Below are 17,506 nucleotides of genomic sequence, written 5' to 3' on the forward strand. Positions count from 1 at the left end.
GCACCAATAATGTGAATGCCTCAAGTGGAATCACAAATCACCACAACAACTTGGAAGTTCTTGAGAGAGTATACTACGCTCACAAAATTGGCTATGCTTCAAGTCTCACACACTAGTGCCGATTTCTAGAACCTTGGACTTCTTTATATAGTATGGAGGATTAGGGTTACATCCATGTAAACCCTAATACCCATGACCTTTCATTTCCATTGGATCCATGGGTTAAAAGCTCCATGGACTATCCATGGACTTCCATGCAAGCTTAGCCCATTCTAAATAATCTATTGGTCCATACTATTAGAATCCATATTTAATTAGTCTCTTTTGATCACCAAATTAATTCCAAATTAATTCTTGATCAATACTAATTAAATAATGTGATTTCATATTAATATATTATAACATATAATATATTAATAAATAACAAATATACTATTCTCAAAAGATTATCCATACAAATTGTTCCGGTGAAGTGCAACCCAAATGGACCATGTCGGGTCGGGTCAAGTACATACCAAATATAGTTATGGACTTAGACACCTTATCCAACAGTATCACCATGGAAGGGTGTTATTAGGTTTCGGAAGAGGAGCAAGCTAGGACCTCGGTATATTGGACCATTCAGGATTTCGGCCTGGGTGGGCAAGGTGGCTTACCGCTTGGATCTACCGGATGAGCTCAGCCATATACATAACACCTTCCATGTGTCTCAGCTTCGGAAGTGTGTCACAGACGAAGCCGCGATTATTTCCTTGGATGACATTCAGGTGAACGAGAGCCTGAACTACATTGAGAGACCCATTACGGTTTTGGATAAAAAGATTAAGGTTCTTCGTAACAAAGAGGTGAAGCTAGTGAAGGTGCAATGGCAGCACCGAAGAGGCTCCGAATGGATATGGGAGCCGGAAGACGAGATGTGGGAGCATTACCCCGATCTATTTGCGTCTACGGACTTCGAGGACAAAGTCTAGTCCAAGTGGGGGAGAGTTGCAACACTCCAATTCAGGTATTATCCTTTAGACCCTTGAAAAGCAAAAGATGGCATAAAAGGTCCCTTAGTACGCAGGGCGTACTCCAGGAGTACGCTTAGCGTGCTAAGGATGCATGATTGCAGAAGGTGGTCGCGTACGCATGGCGTACGTATAGGTACGCGGGGTGTACGCGACAGAGGGCCCAAACCCTAATTCTCGGACTTGACACCTATTTAAACACCCTTAAGCCTCTTGGACCAAACCCTAGTCAGCCTCCATAGTCTTATTTCGCCCTTCTACACCATAGATACCTTGTGAGAGTGTTTTTGAGCTTAAGGAGTGTATTTGTGGCCATTTTAGTGTCCATTCAAGAAGAAGGAGTTGCTAAGCAACCTTGGAGTGGCATTGGGCTTCAAGAATATGCATCTAGTTCACCTTGAAGAGCTTCTGGAGGTATAGAGCTTTGATCTTGCCATCTTATTCATTAGATCTAGCTAGGGTTTTCTATTTTGTCCCTTTAGTTGGTTTTGGACCTTCTCATGAGAGTTGAGCAACTCCAGAGGCTGAAATGGTTAGATCTGAACTTTATGAGCATGCTAGATGCATAAAGGTGCTAGCTTGAAGAGTATCTAGACGCCATGCATGAGTTTGAAGCTTTCTATGAAGTTCTAATGTGAAGAATGAAGTTTCTAAGTCCCATATAGCATGCAAGGGCATAAAGTTGCCAACTTTATGCCCTAGGACGTCTTAATGAGCTCAGATATGATATTGGACGTTAAAACATCGAGTATTAAGCACTTAATGGAAGAAAGTGCTTAAATATGTTTGTACGTTGGGCGTAACTTAAAGTACGTCGCACGTACAGCTCAGGGACTCAGTACGCTACGCGTACCAAGGTGGTACGCAAGGCGTACGCACCTCAGATGGGCTCAGACTTGTTTTGGGCTTGTAAGCTTTTGGGCCTTAATTAGTCATTGGGCCTACTCACGTTTTGGAGTTAGTGGACCAACTTATCTGTTTTGGGCCATAGATTCTATGGTTGGGCTTTATTGGGCCATGAGGCCCATTAAGGATTTTAGACATGGATTTTGGGCCCATTAGCAAAGGAAGACTTTTTGGGCCATTGTGAAAGGACTTGGGGTTTGGGTTCTTCAATTGGATTATGTCCAGTCCTAACATTGGGTAATGTTATTATTGTTCAGCACGGGTGGTTACGGACTGTTAGGAGAGCAACTTTCGGATTCAGCAGACAAAGGTGAGTCTTCTCACCATACCAATGGGTCTAAGGCACCAAGGCCAACCCATTTTATGATATGTGGATTGTCGATTGATTATGCGTTATGTTAGTATGACATTTGCATGGAAGACCTCGGGTGTTCCCGTGGCAGTAGATTAAGACCACCTGGGGGTTCCCGTGGCATTTGGTATAAGACCTTGGAGGGTTTCCATGGCATCCTAGTATAATTGCATGTTTAGTTGTATGATATTTGCTTGGTAGTGAAGACCATGTGGGGGTTCCCATGGCAGTTAGAGAAGACCATGTGGGGGTTCCCATGGCAGGAAGACCATGTGGGGGTTCCCGTGGCAGGTAGTTAAGACCACGTGGGGGTTCCAGTGACACTAGGTGTAAGACCGGGGAGGGTTTCCATGGCTTCCTTATATGTTGTATGCATGGCTTATGTGATATATGTAGCTTTTATAGCTAATATGATATGTGTTATATGGATTGTGTGTGGGGTATGCTCTGGGGGACTCACTAAGCATTAGCTTATAGTTTGTGGATTTGTTTCAGGTACATCTGAGCCCAAGGGAAAGGGCAAGGCTTGATGGATCGGCGTGCACTCTCTCTCAGACGTTTTTACGGGACACTCTGATGATTTGAAATAAAATAGTATTTGATATGAATTTTAAAAACAATTGTATTTGGGATTTCATGGTTTGTGGAAAAAAAATTTGGTTAATCAAAAATGAAAATTTTCTTTTGAAAATTGGGTCGTTACAAGGTGAGTATTCCTCATTGTTCTTGTGGGTCGAAGGCACCAATGCGGACCCATTTGATTATCTATCATGGTATAGAGGATGTTGCTATGATGTAGTGATCTGTTAGATATTTGTCCTGGTATATAGATGTTGCTATGTGGTAGTGATCTGTAGATCTGCCAGTTTGTTTGTTAATTGGTTATATGTTATCCGTTATGTATACGTTGACATGTTATGGTTTGGGTTGAGGCTTTACTGCGATGTATGTGGGCCAACAGACCGGGCGTAATCCGGCCCGATGGCTGTTGACCCGAGGTTATTCCAGTCTGATGACTGAGTGGACCTGTTGCATATTGGCATTCTGGTTCGATGACTGATTGGGTTGGGGTAATCCATCTCGATAACTATGGACTCGAGGGCATTCCAGTCCGATGACTGATTGGACCCAACATGCAATGTTTGTATATGTTATGTTGTGTGGTGGTATTTTGGGGAACTCACTAAACTTTGGCTTACAGTTTCAGGTACTTCAGATGACCGTGGCAAGGCGAATGCGTGATCGTGCACATCCTTCAGATTTTATGTTATTTGGATTTTGGGATACTTTGATTATTGATTATCACTTTTGAAACAATGGTTTTGTAAACAATTATTGTCTTGGGGGTTGTTTTGGAAAAATAAAAAATTTACTCTGATTTTTGAAATTTTGCACACCTCCAACCTACCATCAGGCCCGAACCAATAGGGTGGGCAAGCTGGGTGACCGCCCCAGGCATCGCCACGGTTTGGGGCCCCAAAATAATTTCTATGACATATGTTTCATGTATATATATACAACTTCTGTAAACATATCATTAAATGTGCCTTTGGTTGAGTTTGTTAAAGACAAGTATAATTCTACCGTGCAATCTTAGTTCGATCCCCATTATTATCATTTGTAAATTAACATACAAAAGTCTTCGATGATTTTCTTTTAAAGTTGAGCCATATGGCCCATATCGGGCTCTCTCTTTTCAGACAATGGCAATAGACCTGCCATTAAGTTACAAGATATCAATTTTGTTATTTTTTCTTTTTTTTTTCTTTTGACATATATATATATATATATATATATATATATATATATATATATATATATATATATATATATAGGTTTAGGTTCTATGGAAAACAAAAAAACCCTAAAAATCATAAAAATGCATAAAAAAAATACTTAGAGATCACAAAACTTTTTTTTGAATTTTTTTATCAAAAAATCGCAGCTTTTAACATAAAATCGCTGAAAATTCATAAAAAGTTCACATGTACCGGATTATAACAGAGAACCATTATTAATCAACGAACCAAAGAACGAATCCAAAGCGCCGGAATTTAAAGCGATCAACGGCAAAAGGAAGGGTTGTAAACTTTTATAATGGATTCACATGTACCGGATTATAACAAAACTCACTTCCTTTTTTTCATTTAAAATTTTTTTTAGGCCAAGTTTTTTATCGAAAAAAAACCAAATATACCGTTGTTCACGATTTTCCGTCCTCTTTCCATAGAGATCCATGATTATATATAAAAAACGAACTTTTTTTTTCGAAAAAAACCCACTTAATTTTCTTAGTTTTTTCAATATTTAAGTTTATTTTTATAAAAAAAAAAACTAATTATACAAAAAATATTAATTTTTTGTACTATATTAATAAACATCAACACCGATTAAAAAAAACCTCGATCAGTATAGATTCACACTGTGAATCTAAACTGTAAATATTTCAAATTTTAACATTCACAATGTGAAAAAGCTCGGATCAGTTCAGATTCACACTGTGAATCTGATTTATTATTATGCACACTGTGAATCTGAGAAGGTTCACAATGTGAATCTGAATAGGTTTACAATTTGAATCTGAACAGGTTCACAATATGAATCTGAACTGAAATATCGTTTTTTTTAACATGAATATATTCATGAATCTATGTTTAAAAAGTACAAAAAATATGAATTGTGATATATTTATTAATTTTGATATATATATATATATATATATATATATATATATATATATATATATATATATATATATATATATATATATATATATATATATATATATATATATATATATATATCATCTCTTCCTTTCAAACAATAGATCTACCCATCCGGTTTCAAAATATCAAGTATGTTTTTTATTTCATTTTTAAAAAAAATCTAATTTAAAAAATATATACAATACTAATAACTTTTAATTTAACATTTTTAACTTTAAATCAAACAAAGTGATATATTAGTTTAATATACAACATAAACGTATCCTTATTATCGTGGATGTCAATGAACACTATAAGACATACAATTTATTTTAATTTATAATATTCTTAATCACTTAAATGTATGTATGAAAGAACGTCATTGGGATATTCAGGTTCGGTAATTTTTGGGTTTTTATATAAACAAAGATCACGCCTAACCTAAAAGAACAGTCATTCTAAACAAAAAAACCAAACAAATGGTTTTTCAAAATGGTTTTGTTGTTCGGTAATTTTTATGTTTTTTGCACAACTTAGCAATTATATTGATTTTAACTTTTAATATTTATCCCACACCCTTTAAACACAGTAAATTTTTTTGTAATATATATAATTTTAATTTAATAATAGGTGCTCCTGTACTAGTCTTCACCTAGATCATTGTATTATCATATGCAATTAGGACCTCGTTTTTTTCTTTTGTCATGGGCCTCAAATTAGCTTGAACCGGCCCTGCCTACCACCAACACCGTTTCCAAAAATGAAAAATGATAGAAAAATACATTATGTCTCCATCGCTAAATGCAACATAAGTAACTTTGTTTAAATACTGTTTTGAACTATTATTTGATCCCGCGCTTTGCCGCGGGTTCTTACATGTGTTTTTCTTGTGTATATCACAACTTTAAAAAACACTAAAAGTTTAAAAGAAATGAAAGTTGTATGAATTATTAAAAGCTGAGAAGAGTTTAGAGACTATTTTTTTAAGTTGGATTGATTCTGAATAATCCATAAAAATGTAGTCGCCATAAATGTAAAAGGAAGTATTATAATGTGCATTATAAGTAAAGTTAAGAAGAGTTTAGGGACTATTTTTTATGATTTTTATCTAGTTTCTTGCTGTCCAATCCGTTTTTTAATTTAATTTAAAAATTGTATTGATAAAATGTATGTATCGTTGTATTAATTTCTAGCAAAATATGTAGGCCGGTACCATTTTATATACCGATCTTGCAACGTGTATTTACAAAAATGTAGATTTTCAGTATAAAAGATTGAAAAAAAATTACAATGCGGAAAATGGCAAGAAACAAAATAAAAACTGGTATCTATTGTGAAGAAGGGGTAATAACTTATGGATTATAAGTAGGTGTGGCAATCCTCGATCCAACCCGTAACGCGATACTGACCCAACACGAAAATAAACGGGTTTGGGTTGAGATTGTTGACCCGCCAACCCACCAACCCGCCAACCCATTTATTTCATGGGTTGGGTTGGGTTACCTTTTTGGGTTCGCGGGTCGACCCGCCAATCCGATTATATATATATATATATATATATATATATATATATATATATATATATATATATATATATATATATATATATTATGTTTAAATAATATAGTTAATTATTTATCAGTTTTGAATATTTCTTTATCGTTTAATCGTTTTCCGTATTCCGAAACTGCAAAACATCTTCGAGTCGATTTAGCGTGCCCTAGCCCCTAAGAAGCCCCTAATCAAAAAAAAATTCAGTCTTCAGTCTCCAAACTCACAACTCCATGTCTCCTGTCTCCGTCGATTGAGTCATCGACTGTCGCAGTGTCGCACGCTCACCACTCGTCTTCTTGTCCTCTAGTTGTCGTACACCACTCGTCGTCGTTACTCCTGTTTATGATTTTATGTTTATGACTTTATGTTGAATATTTAAGACTTTATGACTTTATTTTATTTGTATTTTTTAATTTAATTTTAAAATGTGTTGCTTATTAAATGGGTTATACGGGTTGGGTTCGACCCACTGACCCACAAACCCATATACTTATACGGGTTATATGGGTTGGGTTGGGTTGATGTTTTCAACCCGTCAACCCATGACCCGCCAACCCACCAACCCATATATTATATGGGTTGGGTTGGGTCAATATATTATGACCCGCCAACCCACCAACCCGTGACCCGCAAATGGAAAGTTAAGTGGGTTGTAAAGGTAAAAAGTGAAACAAAAAGAAAGAAAAAGGGCAAGTTAGATAACTTATAAATAGAATATAAAACTGTAAGGACCATTTCTGTAAGTTCAATTCGAAACAATTGATGAAAGATGTGTGGCCACAACTGGCACAACATATTTGAACCGTAATTCAGCCTTGTACACTGTGCATTTTGTGTAGTACTTTTAGCTACAGTAAATTTGTGAGAGAAAAATGTAAGTTACAGTTTGTATATATTTATAATTTGGGAAAATGACTCTTCAGGGTAACTAACTGTTGCGTTTGTTTTCGTTTGACCCTTTTTTTTTGTACTCAATATATAACATCGAACTTGTTGTTTGTGTTCATCATAACCCTTTTGAGCGTCTTTTGACCTCTGATAACCGGTCAAAGAGTTATGGTGAACGCAAACAACAAGTTCAATGATATATTGAGTACAAAAAAAAGAAAGGGACCAAATGAGAACAAATGCAACAGTTGGTTACCCTTCTGATTCATTTTCCCTTTACTCATTTACAAAAAATGTCACGTCATCTCCTGCTTATATTAATGACTTTATGAGATTCATTATTGCTTCTATTCAAAACATAACCCACGAAAGAACATTATTCATACATGTACAACTTTGTAATGCACTTGAATATTTATTAGGGGAATCTTGACTAAGCAGGTGCATTTCATGACTACATTTACATTTTCAATCAAATGATTTATCGTATCATGGATTCTAGACAAGTCTACAAACGAGTAGAATGTGATTTTTGAGTTTATTTAGTTTTAAGATCGAATTCATGGGATAAGATACAACATCAATATGTACAATATCATGCAGCTTTTACAGACACATCATCATAATATACCTTGATGTAAACGTTAATGCTAGAGAGGTGTTGACAGCTAACCACAATAAGTATAGCATATACCATGTTTTAACGAAGTTACCCCTCCGAAACGCTCTTCATATACGTTATGGCCAAAGAATGTTGCAGTCTTTGATAATTTTGCAACTTTAATTTCATTTAACTTTCGGGGAAAATGACTCAGGAGGGTAACCAACTGTTGAGTTTGTTCTCATTTGGTCCCTTTTTTTGTACTCAATATACCACCGAACTTGTTATTTGTATTCACCATAACCCTTTGACTGCTATCACAGGTCAGAAGCCGGTCAAAAGGGTTATGGTGAACACAAACAACAAGTTCGATGGTATATTGAGTACAAAAAAAAAGGAAATTAAAGGAACAAATAAAAACAAACACAACAGTTAGTTACCCTCAAAAGTCATTTTTCCCTTATAATTTCGACTATATTTGTACTCTTGTCCAAATTATGTCTCCACCGCTAAATGTTTATCTTTTACCTAAATATAATTTACAAAAGAGTTTTGTTAAAAAGACCTTATAACGAAATTTTATGATTATTTTTCTGAAGTCTCAATCTTGACATATTAATAAAAAAATCAACCATTTGTGACACAAAAATTTATCAATTATTTTCTTTTCTTTTCTACTTACAAACCAAAGCATATGAAGATATAGTTTAAAGATAATTGTTATATGAAATATATGTAACATCAACATGATGTATATTTTATTGATGATATGATAAACATATTCAAAAGAAAGAGACTCCCATGTATATAACTCAAAATACTTTCTCTACATCTATCCAGCCATTATTCCTCCATCTCCTCTACAACAAATTTCAATTTAAAAAAAAAAAAAAAAAAAAAAAAAACCCCTCCAAAATCAAACATCTATATATTGATGACTCGGTTTATATAGAAACAGGAGCGGCAGCACCAACGAGGTTTTCACTAGCCATGGGAGCGGCGGCAGCACCAGAGCTCAAAAGCTCAACCATGGCACGACGAGGGTTGCTTCTTTGCTTCTCGCATAAGTCCGGCAAAAACACCCCTACAAAATGTTATATAAATATTTAATTTATTAATTACACACGTTAAAATGACAAAAATAACATTTTCATTTTCTGACTTTTTGGTCATGGTAGTAAATAACTTAATATGACCTCGTCAAAGGTAGCTACAGATGTTGACTTGGTAACATATCTGCAACTTTTCGTAATTTTCAAGCAAGAACAATATATTAAAGTTGATTTTGTTTCAATAACCCGAGAAACATATAGAACAATATATTAATTGTAATATATATGTCTCTGTCTCTGCATGCATTAAGAATGTAATAATTATAAATAAAGTTTCAAACTTGAGCATCATCTTCCTTACACTAATTGAAACATTAATTGTAATTCACTTCTTCATAAAGATGATTATAAGATCGATCATTTACCTTCTCCGGCAGCCAGGTTGACATAAAGATCAACGATGTTGGGGCAGTTTTGGTAGCATGCGGCGGAGCATATTTTGGAGACGGATTGTGCCTCAAGCAAGGTGTCAGAAGAGATTCCGACTGAGTTCCGATCAACACCACAAACCTTAACACATTCATCTGTCTCGATATACTCCGACATCCTCTCCACCACCACTTCCGATGTTCTGCATTGATATTCCGTCTCTCCATTGTTGTTCTCGAAGTTCTCCAACAAACACCGTTTCCCGGATGATGCAATTGAAAAGGAGCAAACTTCCGTTGGTAAATCCTCACATACGATCTCACCTAAAGTTCCTTGAAGGAGGAGAGAAGAAGCAAAGAAGAGAACCAAAGACAAGAACATTTGAGAAGACATGATGGTATAAGAGTTGTTTTGTGTTTGTGAGCTTTGAGAAATATACAAGTGTTCTTGTTATGTGTTTTAGGAGAACGTGGATCGATGTCTATATATATGCATAGGAAATATATAGGAGGTGGGGGTTGAGGAATATAATTTATTAAGTTGACGAAAGCCGCGTTTAAAAATAGGAAAGAAAATTAAGATACGGCGGGACGCGTACTTATTGCCTTCGTAAACCTTCTGTAGTTTGTTGATCTTTTCTTCGTCATTGATGTAAGGTGACGTCGTTACGTGCTGCAGAGTCTTTGCTGAAGTTTCCACTTAATTCCCTACACTTCCCCAACCTCTATTTTGGTCCTTTAAACAATGTTTTCAAAAAAGGTTTGAACGAGAGAGCACTTCCACTAGCATCAAGTTTATACTTATTTCTTAATCGGAATGAACGGCTGGTTTTTACAAAATCTCGGTAAACCGTTTAAATTGAACTATTAAACCCTGATTGAAATGGTTAAATTGAATAAAAACACATGAAAATGAGATATGTTACATAACCAATTTATGGTATTTTCACATTTATTTAGACTTCTCTTAAACTAAATAAAAAAAACATTTATGAAGCAATTTAATGTATTTGTATTCATTTAAAATAATATTTTGTTTTGATATTATACTTCATGTTAATTTTTGATGTATTTAAACTGATGTGAAACTTATGATTACGTAAAACTTGTGTAAATTTGGTCTCTGTGGTTAGCAAAAAAATATGGATAAGGTCCAAAATCATTTCGACTTGTATGGATGGTCCAAAATCGGAAACATTTTGTGGTTTCGGTCCCTGATAAAGTTAAAATGACTACTTTGCCCTTTAATTTTATTTTTACATTTTTAATGTTTTTTTACTATTATTATAATTCAAAAATAAAAAAGAATTATCAAACCCCCACACTACCCCTCTAACGTACCCTCCTATTATCTATCCCTCTCTCTATCTTTGACTTTCTCTCTCTAATTCTCTTTCTTTCTCTTTGACTTTCTCTTCCATCTTCTTCTTCCTCACATTCACCTGCAAACTAAACATTCCATACATATATCTTAGAGGATGATATCAAAATTAAACTCTAGCTCCATTTTCAAAGGTTGAATCCAATCAGGTTTCAATATTTCAGTTCCATCTTCCCTTCCTAATTTCAAAAGTAGTTCCATCTCCCCACATGTAGAAGAAGAAACCCAATTTTCCATCGGAACCACCTCATTCTTTCTTCTCTGCCATCACCCATCATCATCATCAAGCACCCATCACTTGTCTCCTTAGCACTGACGCCAATATCTCCACCATTATCTTCGTCACTCTCATCCTCAAACACATACAACAACAAAGAAACATCAGAGCAGTGAGTTCAATCTAGTATTGGTGGCGAATAGGACGAATCCATATTCAATGTTCTTGATTTCGTATCCATTTCAGATCTGATCGGAAGATATGAATCAACCTAATTACTTATTGGGTTCTTATTATCGGACTTCCAATCAGAAAACCCATCAACCAAGCACATACCAACAATATCCTCGTCCTCTACTAGCCTTTCATCTCAAGCTTAGATTGTGTCTACTCCGGGTTGGTGCTTGCGATGGTCACTGGATTGTTGATAGGTATTGGTGGATTTACAAAATTTGTAATGGCTCTTGTTGTGTTTGGATTGGATGTTTCCTTTTCTTTATTAATTCCATATTTCACGGGATTTATATTCATGGATTACATCCAATGAACTTTGATTTTGAAACAAAACCAAGATTGATTTCCATATGTTTTGCTTTCTAGTCAACCAGAGGTGATGGTTTAATTCACAGATGGTTTGATTGAGAATATGGTTTGTATTTAAGGGAAAAAGCACCCAACAGAAGATGTCGATTTAGTATATGTTTGTTAGTTTTTCAATGGATCTGGATTAAAGATGCAAACGAAATGGATGAAGATTAAGATGATTTAGTGTGTGTATGTGTGTGCTTGTTTTTAGTGTATTAGGACGAAGATGAAGATGCATATGTTCTTCAACCCAATAAATCTACAAAAACAATGGTGGAAGGTAGGGTTATGACAATTGTGTATGTGTGTGTGTGTGTGTGAGAGAGAGAGAGAGAGAGAGAAAGAGATGGGGGACGGGGTACCGTACTACCGTAGGTGGGGGTGGATTTTTTTAAATTAAAAAAGAATTAAACTAAATAGAAAAAATGCAAAATAGAAATTAAAAGGGCAAAGTAGTCATTTTAACTTTTCCAAGGACCAAAACCACAAAATGTTTTTGATTTGGACCAGTGGTGCAAATTGAAAAGACTTTGGACTCCATCCACATTTTTTGACTAACCACAGGGACCAAATTTGCATTTTTGTCTATATATATATATATATATATATATATATATATATAACATTATAAGTGGACCATGTGGTTTCTCCAGATCTGAAGTTTAGTCCCTATGGTTTAAAAACATCATAGATGGTCCATGTGTTTTCAAAAATTTTGACGATTGGACCTTATTGTTAACTCCGTTAAGTTTTGTCCATTAGATGAATGACATTTTTGTCATTTCACTACCACAGGGACCATTTATGATGTTTTCTTTTATTTAAAAAAATAATATGCAAAGGGTCTCTCTCTCTCTCTCCCTCAACTGTTTCATCTTCTCCAGTGAACTCACCCACCTCTACACCCAAATCTAGATTTACAAATAAAAAAATTAATTTGCATATATGTTCCATCTTCAAAATCGTGTTCATCCACACCCAATATCCAAACAAACCTTCATTCCCACCCTTCATGTGACAACCCGAAATTTCTATCTTGTAAAGTCAATCAATTCAATCAAAAGTCAGACTTGTTTCTGTTATCTTTTTGCCTTGTTAAGGGTCTATTTGAGAGTTTCTAAGCCTAGTACACTTAATGATTGTGTGTTAGGAAGTATTAGCTTGAGTTCTTAGAGTTGCAATCGAGCCGGAAACATCATCAAAAAGGAGTTCACGGCCGTGAACATCCTACATATATATATATATATATATATATATATATATATATATATATATGAAATGGCTCATTTTCTTCACTTATTCAACTCTAGCCGTGAACACCCTCCATTCTCTCTCAACTTTCTTCAAATCGTGAACACTCCAAAGGCTTCCATAAAGTAAGTATCTTATCCCTTACTTGTTCATACCTAGAAACACTTGATTCCACACATAAATCAAGCACCAAAATGCAAGATCTTCAAGAGTTCACAGCCGTGAACCCTTCATGTGGCCGTGAACCCTTCATAAGATCTTGATATGGCTGTGAACCCTCCTTCCTTGGCCGTAAACCCTTCATAAGATCAAGGTTGGGCCGTGAACACATCATGTGTTCTATGGCCGTGAACCCTTGTATGGCCGTGAACACTTCTTGTGTGGCTGTGTGTAACAAACCGTTATTTCAAACCTATGTAATAATGTAGGTAAATTTGTAGTTCTTTTTAAAATAATAAAGAGAAATTTTAGCATACTATGTATATTTACATAATTGACCCTCAAAAATAAAGTATCAAACAATCTCGATTGGAATGAACAAAGTGGTAGAGATTGTAACAAGGTTTCCAAAAATATAAAGAACACTAAAATCCGAGTTATAACAAAGAAGTTATGACCAATCTAAGATCCGCGACAAAACCGGCAAAACACTGTTCAGTGTAAAAAGTAAAATTTCAATAAAAGACTTTTTAGCCATAACAATATTAATGAAAGTTATAGTTTATGTTAAACCGAGAACTTTCATCAAAAGAACGTCAAAATCTGAATTCATATGAAGAAGTTATGATTTTTCTAAGTTTCAGTATAGCAGTATACAGCTAAAAACTTGAAATAAAGATCGAGTGATTTTTAGCCGACACAACCTAAACGAGAATTGAAGGTCTCGTCAATAGTAGTACAACAGTAAAAAGACAGACAAAAACGGACGTCGGATGAAGAAGTTATGAATTTTTAACGGATTTCCTGTCCCGGTCTGTTAAAAATAATAATATTAAAAATAAAGTCAAAATTAGCCGACGAAGTCTAAACGAAAGTCGTAGAGTATAATTTTACCTACGTGTTCATATAAAGAACGTCGAAAACGGAGCTCGTATACGAAAGTTATGAATTTCGCAAGTTTTGGGCACGAAAATCGAGAAATGTTGAAAACCGGGAAAAATCGCATGGTGCACCTTCGGCCACGTCACCGCGCATGCGAGGCTTCCTCGTGTCCTCCCCGTGTCAGCTTCTGATTGGACCGAAGTCGCGGTTCAGTAGCCATCGGACACACCCTTCGCATGCTGGAGCTTCGGCCTATATATATGGTGCGAGACCCTCCAGATTTTTCACATATTTCACCCCATTTTCCATACTTTTTCACTTCTTTCACCACTTTAAAATTTCCTCCAACCCCTAAAGCCCCAATATCAAGTCTAAAACCCTAAGCAAGCCTCAAAGCCACGAGATTCCTGAGAAAAACAACTTTCTCCAGTCGAAACTCTTGCCCGATTAAAGCCGGTTTTTCGTCAAATAAACTCCTTTCCAGAAAACGAAACGTTGTCCAAATCACCACCTATCAAGTGAGTTCATACCCCCGTATTTTGATAATTTCTACTGTTTTAAGGGGGGGAATACAAGTATAACATAAGAACTTTGTGTTATAAAATCATGATAAAACGACATTAAATCATCAAAATATTCTCAAAACATTAAACTCTTTTGTAAACTTATATTTTTCCCCAAAATTCATATTTGTATATATATATATATATATATATATATATATATATATATATATATATATATATATATATATATATATATAGACAAAACTGCACAAATGGTCCCTGTGGTTAGCTGAAAATTGCCACTTTGGTCCAAAAAAGTTTCGACTAGCAACAGAGGTCCAAACTTTTCATTTTGTTGGAAGTTTGATCCAATTTGCTTTAAATTTTTTTATAATGACGATTTTACCCTTACCTTTTCATTTTTCAATTTTATTTATGTATTTAAATATTTGATTGATTAAAAAAATAAAAGAAAAGACAAAACTCTCTCTCTCTCTCTGTCTCTCTCTCTCTCTCTCTCATAAATGACCACTTTGTGTTTTTTTTTTGTGAAACCCAAAAGGAGGAAGCAGCCTCCATCACCAACTCATCGGAGAAACACCATCCAAACACCCCTCGTTGCTGCTTCATTCCCTGACCATGGCGGAACCAAGAAATACCCCAACACCACCGAGGACGACCTTCCTCCACCACATCACCACCGTAGCTGCCCACCACCCTCTACTCCCCCACTGTCTTTACCGATCAAACCCAACCCAACTCCCTTCCCTTCACTTCGTTATCGCCGGAAGGAAATCAAAACAGGAGGCAGCAAGGGCAGCAACGAGGACGAACCGAGAATGGGGTGGCGCTGAATAGATCTGAAAAATCGATAGCGGGTTCGACTGTGCACAATTTTCCCAAACGAGAATGACGACGAAGACGAACAGATCTGAACTGGTGGAGAAGACGAACCGAGAATGGGGATGGCGCTGTAAACCGATCTTGACTATGCGCAATTTTCCCAAACCGGTTTTTCTCTTTCTTCGTCGGATCTTTCTAGGGTTTTCCCTTTTTCTCCATCGTTGCTGCTATGATAACGGGTTCGACTTGTTGAAGTAGTCACTCGACGATTTAGGGTTTGCCCACCACCCTCTACTCCCCCGTTTCCTTTCTCCGACCAGGTGGTGGTTTCTGGTGGCTAGTATGGTGATGAATGTGAGGAAGTTTGGTCTCCTGAACAGTGGTTAAGATGGATGCGAGACACACTCATCTCCTCGGATGTAATATGACCGGAGAAGATGAAGTTGTGGGTTGTGCCTGATGATGCTGAAATTGGTGAGGATGGCCTGCCAGAGGCGGCGGTGGGTGGTTTATGGTAGATGGTGGAGGTTTCTTTGGTGGGGAAAAAGAAATAAGGTACAGAGTAAAGGGGAATTGATTTCAACGAGGGAGAGAGAGAGAGAGAGAGAGAGAGAGAGAGAGAGAGAAAGAGAAAGAAAGAGAGAGATTTTTTTATTTTCTTGTTTAGAGAGAGAGAGAGAGAGCGATTTATTTTTATTTTTATTTTCTTGTTTTTTTTAAATCGGAAAAACAAATAAGAAAAAAGAGAAAATCATATTAACAGGGGCATATCCGTCATTTTAAAAATAATCAGAACAGATTGGAACAAAGACACAACAAAATGAAAGTTTTGGACCACTGGTGCTAGTCCAAACCTTTTTGGACCAAAGTGGCAATTTTCGACATATCACAGGGACCATTTGTGCAGTTTAGTCATATTTATATAAATAAGATTTAAAAGGCTTAGGACTGATAACTCATTCTGGGTCCTTTTCCTTGTTTGGATGTGGGCTTATAGTACCGGTTATTTGTCCGAATGTCGTTTAAATTTTACTTATATATAATTGTATATGTATATAAACATAGAAGTTATTTCATTCAGTTTAAATACCCTTTGTAACATGTTGAGCAAAAAGGGGTTTCATTCAAAAACAGTTAAATACCAATTTAGAAAGTACATATAAATTATAATAGGTATAATTTATGATACATAGAACAATAATACATGAATCAAGTATACTAGAATACACAGTTTTACAAGAAACAAAGGTTTGGTTCAAAACAAATCAAGGGATATACAATTTTCATATACATGTTAAGAATACTAATTCAAGAACATATTGTCAATCATTTATTTCAGAATGATTGGGTTTTCATGACTAATATACATGTAACGTTTATATGCTTTTTATGAGTCATTCAATTCAGGTTGTTTAATTCATTTAGACAACCATGGTAAAGTCCTGATATTATAACCAGAGTCTCCAGTCAGGGGATCGAAACAAGTTGTGTGTAGATCTATATTGGGATTGACAACCCCACACTCAGGCTGCTAGCTACAGTCAGGCATACACGCCAATGAGTGACAATTGTTATCAACAGTTTAAACGCCTACAAAGCGTTTGTTTCAGGCCATCATGTCTCAGTATGGTTATAATAACTCATTAAAAAGATATTAGCAATACGTTAGTGTATAATCAACTAAACGTAAGTACACCTTCAAAGTACCAGTTTACAGAATACAAACTACAATAGTACAATACAGTTTTCAATAACATCTGGTGAAACTAGGCACACTCTCAGTTACAAGTTTTACATAAAGGAATACAAATACAAAACATAGATTTACAAATAGAACGGTTTTATGGGAATAAAACTACTTTTCATATATAACAGAAAATATAGGATTTTCTGGAACAGTTTACATATGCAAGATACAGAGACATCCTTTCAAACATAAACACTTACACACTCACTTAACTTTATGTTGATACTCTCTTTTCAAATTACTTGTATTCTCAGGGAAATAATAAACAGGTACTCCCCGAGCTTTTTGAGAAGATGGAGCTATTTTGAGTCATATCTTCTTCTTTTGTATAATTATTTTGGTTTCAATATACAATGATTGAACACATGTAAATACTTATACTTTTTAAATACAATGGTTGTTTGTACTTTGATTACTATGATGCATGTGTTGTGATACT

The 17,506-nt window shown here is 35.5% G+C and overlaps 1 protein-coding gene across 1 annotated transcript; it reads right to left on the bottom strand.

Moving 5' to 3' along the window:
* Positions 1–8,795: 8,795 nt before the first annotated feature.
* LOC145136188 (uncharacterized) lies at positions 8,796–9,974 on the bottom strand. Its single transcript, XM_079070368.1, has 2 exons — positions 9,494–9,974; positions 8,796–9,100 (listed from the first exon to the last, which is right to left on the bottom strand). Exons 1-2 carry the CDS (start codon positions 9,888–9,890, stop codon positions 8,961–8,963), a joined length of 537 nt encoding a protein of 178 aa, XP_078926494.1. The 5' UTR covers positions 9,891–9,974; the 3' UTR covers positions 8,796–8,960.
* Positions 9,975–17,506: the final 7,532 nt, after the last annotated feature.

Source organism: Lactuca virosa, chromosome 9, assembly GCF_052849685.1.
Source record: "Lactuca virosa cultivar CGN04683 chromosome 9, Lactuca_virosa_CGN04683_v6, whole genome shotgun sequence".
NCBI lineage: Eukaryota > Viridiplantae > Streptophyta > Magnoliopsida > Asterales > Asteraceae > Lactuca > Lactuca virosa.